A 6,292-nucleotide genomic window follows, 5' to 3' on the forward strand; every position below is an offset into this window, starting at 1 on the left:
AAGTACTCTATAAGTTATTTTCGAGACGTATTTTGTTTTATTAAAAATATCGTTCTCCTTTATTCCTGTGTATTATATTATGAATATGTATATTCATACAAACATGTATGTATACGATACATTGTATCGTGTTTCCCTTTATGATTTTTTTATGATGTGCACACAGGTGTAAAAAAGCTTTCACTTTGATATTGTCGTCTATATTTATTTCCGTATTTTTATTTAGAATTTTGACGCGATTTAAAAAAAGAGATTTGTAGGATAAATTACACGGGATTTATTTAAATAAAACTCGATTGTCGAAAGAAATGAATAAATTGAAAAAGAAGTGTGAAAAGGCAACCACAGTAATGGGCTAAATTAAAAAAATGGTGAGCTTGCAAGCTAGTGCTGCACTTTAGTGCAGACACAACTGATTTAAATAAAGGTTAGTTGGCGACTGAAATTTTCAACACTATCCAATTCATTTTTCGGGCTCCATAGGTATGTGCTATATATTGCACTCTACTTTCACTGAACACATTGCTTGTATTGTAGTTGTAAGTGGTGGCAAAAGCAGCATGAGTTGAACAATAAACACAACCACACTTACACCCTTAAATTATGCCATAATTTATTTGAATCGATGTATTGAATATCAAAATTGGGAATACCTTTTGAGCCAACATTTTCCAATATGATCTAACTAAAATAATTGCTTCAAAAATAATTCGAATTTGGTCGATTAAATTGATGTTGAACAAATTTTTTTCGAAGTAAAATTACTTTTTATGCGGCATTTCCTGTAACGCAGAATCAAAAGAATGTATTCGAATGTATATATATTTGGTTGTTTTGGTATTTCATCCACTTCATTAAATGTGAACTGTCCTAGCGTACCGAACACAATACGCAAGCTCTTAAAAGGAGAAACACACGTTACCATCTGTATGTGTTTATAAACATATGCCTTGATGGACAGACACATGGAACAAATTTTTGTGTTTTTCTTCATTTGACTCACGGATGACATTTATTTGTGGCTGTATAACCAATGACAATGCGAGCGATTTTTACTAAACGAACCTCAAAACAGTGGAACATTGTTCAATATGCAAATTCAAACCAACAAACAATCATTAAAACCACACAATGAGAGACATTACGAACGGCATGAGAAATAATAATGTACGTAAAAAGAACAGGTGGTTTATTCCATGCTGTATGAACTAAACACACAAAAAACACTATAAATTTCATGTACTAAATTTGTTTATCTCAAAAGGAAATACAATTGAAATCGTGCCAAATTGGAGTTGTTCATTTTACCATTTTCAGATATTTGGCAATTCTTTTGTTTTCTTTTCAGTTATTAAATTACTTTCACCGTCTCAATCGACCGACCGCAACCAAATTTCATTCTTATTTTTATAAGCCAATATAAAGGTGTAGAAATCCAATAATAGAAGTAAAAAAAATAACTTACCACGCTTACGAAATGCCTCCTTATGCTGTCCGAATCGATTTTGTTCGAGCCATACTAAAACATCAAAGCGCTCGTCACCATAAGAAAATTGAAAGTTTTCCCAAATACAAATAATAAGTTTTGTCAACGAAACTGATAAAATCAATGTAAGAAATAATGCCGCGGATATTTTCAACCAACGAATAATCATTATTTGACCATAATCGAACGATTTTATTTTACGAACGTTCACTGAGAAAAAGAATACCGATGAAGCAAATACAAATGAATATCACGGCACAAAAATTCTATGCGTACGTCAATTGTCTATCAAATTTTTTTTGTGGTATTTTTTTTACTTCATTTCTCAATAAATTTGTACATTTTTAACCATTAAATTGAGATGATAATAATTCATTGTACCGATTCATACAGAGTCTGTACTATATAGAGGTTTTTGGCCGAGATTTGTAGCCTGTGGGACGTAGCAGCGTTCATTGCTGTCGTCATACGAATTTTCACTGAAGTCAATGCAATGCGCGAACGTATGTGCTCATGTTCGTTTTATCGATATGGAAAGACAACTGCACGGCAAAGCACACCACAACACAGGACTTTGTAAAGCAGAAAGTGGAGAGCGAAATACAACATAACAATGACTATGAGCGCGGCTGAGTGATACGGTGCAAAAAATGAATGGTGCGCGTCAATGCATAATCTGTTGTAGTAGTTTATTTTGTTTCCAATGCGATAAGGGTACGGAGGCAATCGCAGACGGAACGATATTTCAATGTTGCCGGATTTTTGTATAACTTTATTTCAAAGCGCTTCCATTCAATCAGTCAACACATGTTCTGTTTTGCTGTTTTTCAGATCTCTTATGTACCTCCAGCAAATGTATAGTTCGAAAGGTATTGAGCAATTTACATTACATTAAATGAGTTTTTATTTTAATATTTCACTCCATTCATTTTGAAATATCGATAAGAAAAACAGAGCGTAGAAAAGCTATCAGCTGTGCTCCTGCGGCGATATTTTTTCCTATAACTGCCTGATAACCTCGATGTGAACCCAGTCACATATGATCATTTTACAATGAGTATAAATTTCGTCAATGGATCGTTTCGCTGTCAATGTTATTAGTCTACTTACAGTGATCAACTAGTGTAGTTGACAATAATAGTGCAAAAATTCTCAATTGTTAAAAGCGCTTCTACGTTAAATCAGACTAATAATTTATTTTTCTTAATTTAACCTTGGGAATAATGGTGTACGACGGCTGGAGTTTTGAAGTACAGATGCTCATCGCTGATGAGTGGTATTTATTTATTTATTGAATAGCTTGCGCACTTTTTATGTTTTTCGTTTTATGTTACAATTTCCAATGATACCATTACTTAGGTATCTATGGGATGATTTTGTACATTTTGTAAAATATCGCTTGGGCCAGTTGTCATTTACCTATGATCGCCGTTCGATTCGCCAACACTTAGATTTACCCAGGTCTTTGGTATGTTATAATTAAATTTGTGAGAAATTGATTGAACCTTTTTTCAATTTTCTTTATCTGATAGCGTCAAATACATCAACCGTTTCGTAATGATGTTCGTTTTCCAGCAAATCAAATTCTGATAAATACAAGCTTTGAAATTGACCTTTGTATTCGTCGAATTCTTTCAGGTAATTTTAATACATCGAGCACTGGTAGTGTACGTAGGTTGCTCCATAATTTTTTTTAAAATGGTACTTATAGTGTTGCCCGATGTAAACCATTGTCATATTCGTAAAGTTTGATGTTTTGGTATGTATTCGTGCCCTGAACCTTTTGTCGTACGAACGCTATTTGTATTGTTTACAGTGACTGGTAAACTGCGACTCAACAAAAAAATGAATTTTACACGTGAAGATTTTCGTAAAATGATTTACTACGATTTTCGAAGTAAATTATCTCAACAACAGTGTTTCGATCGACTTCATTTGGCCTTTGGCAATGAAGCACCAACCCTTCAGACAATTTATAACTGGTATCGAGAATTCCGTTGCGGTCGTAGTTCGCTCAAAGACGAGTTTCATACAGGTCGTCCAAAATCGGCTGTTGTGCCACAAAACATCGATGCTGTCAGAAAACTGATTATGGAAGATCGTCATGTGACCTACCGTGAGATTGAGGCATCTTTGGGCATTTCATCCCACAGCATACATACAATTTTGCATGAACATTTAGCCGTAAAAAAGATTTGCTCTCGTTGGATCCCACATAAATTGACCGATGAACAAAAAATGGCTCGTGTGAGTTGGTGTAAAGAAATGCTCAAGAAATTCAATCGTGGTGCTTCAAAAGACGTTAATAAAATCGTCACTGGTGACGAATCGTGGATATATGCCTATGAGCCCGAAACGAAACAGCAGTCGACTGTATGGGTCTTCCAAAATGAAGATAACCCAACGAAAGTTGTTCGAGCAAGAAGCACTTCGAAGCGAATGGTCGCCTGTTTTTTCGGGAGAAGTGGTCATGTGGCAACCGTTCCACTAGAGGATCGTAAGACCGTCAATTCTGATTGGTATACCACCATTTGTTTGCCCGAAGTGTTTGGTGAAATAAGAAAAAACAACCACCGTCGCAAAATAATTCTTCATCACGATAATGCGAGCTCTCACACATCTTTTCAAACTACTCGATTTTTGACCGGTCAAAACATCGAACTGATGGGTCATCCACCGTACAGTCCTGACCTGGCACCCAATGACTTTTTTTTGTTCCCAAGCGTGAAGAAAAAACTACGTGGTCAACGATTTTCGACACCAGAAGAAGCAGTTGAAGTGTTCAAAACACACGTTTTGGAGATATCAGTTTCGGAGTGGCACGAATGCTATGACAAATGGTTTCATCGAATGCAAAAGTGTATCGATCATCTCGGGGAATATTTTGAAAAACAATAAAACCATTTTCGACAAAAAACAACTGTGTTATATATGTTTTTAAAAAAAATTATGGAGCAACCCTCGTACTATGGTGTATGTAAAATTTGATTATTGTCATCGATGGTTCTATTGCTTGGATACGCCACCACTTACACTTATAGCCATAATAATTTTATTCACAAAAATAAAAAAGAAGCAACAACCGGAACAGGTCGAAAGTCTCAGTGGCCACTTCGAAGCACATGATGTTTCATGAAAAAATATGGTTTTACCCCGTATAGGTTGCTTGCCTGATTTCGTCTTCGAAATAAAAAAGAATATATATTTTCATTTACTTTTAGCGACATTTGCATTATTTGGATTTGACTCCGAACCAAGTTCACTAAGAACAACCACCTAATTTAAAGGATATGAAATTAAATAAATGCACAGAGAGAAAAACATTAAGATTTACTACTGCATTTTTGAGAAACGTCAAAACACACTTTTTTCTTGCTGACCAGTAAACATGCTCAGAGTATCAGATTTTTTTTTTTTTTTTCAAAATTCCTGCCAGATGTGGTAGAGGGGTCCAAAATAAAACATTTGGCATCAAAAATATTTCCCCAAATTATTATGAGTCTAGATACGGCCCGTTGAAGTCTAAAATACCCCCTTTTGAGGGTTTCATAGCATCTTTATATTTCGGAAACGACACAAATTATTTGATTGCTTTCTTTGGCAAAGTTGTAGCCTTTAATGAGACGAACATTTTTTGTTCATATAGTAACCCTCCATAACTCCTCCTTGGGGTATGAAAATGTCCCCAAATATGTTTACTGGTGAGTGAAAGATCATTCTATACATGCGCGCAGCATACACATTGACAATTGAATAAAAAAAATGAGTGAGAAAAAACACAATAGTGGTTGTGTTTTGACGTTTCTTAAAAATATAGTACTAAGTCTTTATGTTTTTCTCTATGTGTGGTATCCTAAAAAAATGTTAAGGAATCATTACAAAAAATAAAATTGCAAACCTTCCGAGTTCCTTCGGTAACTTCAACAAAAAATTGATCGGTGTCACAGATCGGATAAGGTTTTCCATTGCGTTGAAAAAATCTCACGGTAAAACTTACTGTGCCTCCAACAACGTGCGGATCAATCCAATCCCAAATCACTTTGCAATTCGATGGCATTAAATATTTACCAGTAACGTATTGTAATAGGGATGACCGAGCTTCGGGAGCCAAATCTGGCTGTGTAACAGCTGCCAACGTAATGAGTCCGGCAAATGACATCGACACAACAAGTACATCTCCAAACGTCCAAGCGTCTTGATGAGAGCTAGATATAATACGGTATGCTTGAATTGCGTTATATGGAAACATTATATCGAAAGTGTTTTATACCTCGATTTTACAATCGTTGACCATAAATCAGATTTCATAGTTTCCAGTTGTTGCTTTGATGTTGGTAGCTTTTGACGAACTTTTGACCATAAATCAGCATCTTTTCCGAGTACTTTACTAGCTTCGGAATCTTCTAGCCAATAAACGTCTTCGAGAGATGATACCTCTAAGTTTAACAATCTGAAAACACACACAAACATACATTAACTAAAGCACAATTTACTATACAAAAGAAAAAAATAATTTTATCAAATTCGATTGACATGCCTTGTATAATGTTGACCGAGTCGATTCTCCGTTAGCCATTGTCGTAGAATTAGTTTTTGTTGTAGGTGAAGGGCTGCACGTTGTAAGCGTTGTTCTTCTCCAGGCGGTAATTCTGGTAAGCGTTCCGGATCAGTCAGGGAAGTCAGGGTAGATAACGAAGAAATACCTTTGGAATATGAATTCAAAATAACGAATATGAACTCCATGATGAGAAAAAAAGTTTTGGGTGAAAGTTATTTGGGAGAATATAGATATAGCAGATATGAAAT

General features: G+C 35.2%; 2 protein-coding genes across 2 annotated transcripts; one reads left to right on the forward strand and one right to left on the reverse strand.

The window, feature by feature from the left end:
- Positions 1-2,566: 2,566 nt before the first annotated feature.
- On the forward strand, positions 2,567-4,622 carry LOC116338996. The gene is made up of 4 exons (XM_031764593.1): positions 2,567-2,762; positions 2,846-2,954; positions 3,019-3,153; positions 4,560-4,622. Exons 1-4 carry the CDS (start codon positions 2,710-2,712, stop codon positions 4,620-4,622), a joined length of 360 nt encoding a protein of 119 aa, XP_031620453.1. The 5' UTR covers positions 2,567-2,709.
- A 56-nt stretch (positions 4,623-4,678) lies between these two features.
- LOC116338997 lies at positions 4,679-6,264 on the reverse strand. Its single transcript, XM_031764594.1, has 4 exons — positions 6,024-6,264; positions 5,757-5,936; positions 5,385-5,691; positions 4,679-4,762 (listed from the first exon to the last, which is right to left on the reverse strand). Exons 1-4 carry the CDS (start codon positions 6,227-6,229, stop codon positions 4,694-4,696), a joined length of 762 nt encoding a protein of 253 aa, XP_031620454.1. The 5' UTR covers positions 6,230-6,264; the 3' UTR covers positions 4,679-4,693.
- Between the last annotated feature and the right edge of the window lie 28 nt (positions 6,265-6,292).

Source organism: Contarinia nasturtii, unplaced genomic scaffold (assembly GCF_009176525.2).
Source record: "Contarinia nasturtii isolate CC-2019 unplaced genomic scaffold, AAFC_CNas_1.1 Cnas_scaffold_479, whole genome shotgun sequence".
Classification (NCBI taxonomy): Eukaryota; Metazoa; Arthropoda; class Insecta; order Diptera; family Cecidomyiidae; genus Contarinia; species Contarinia nasturtii.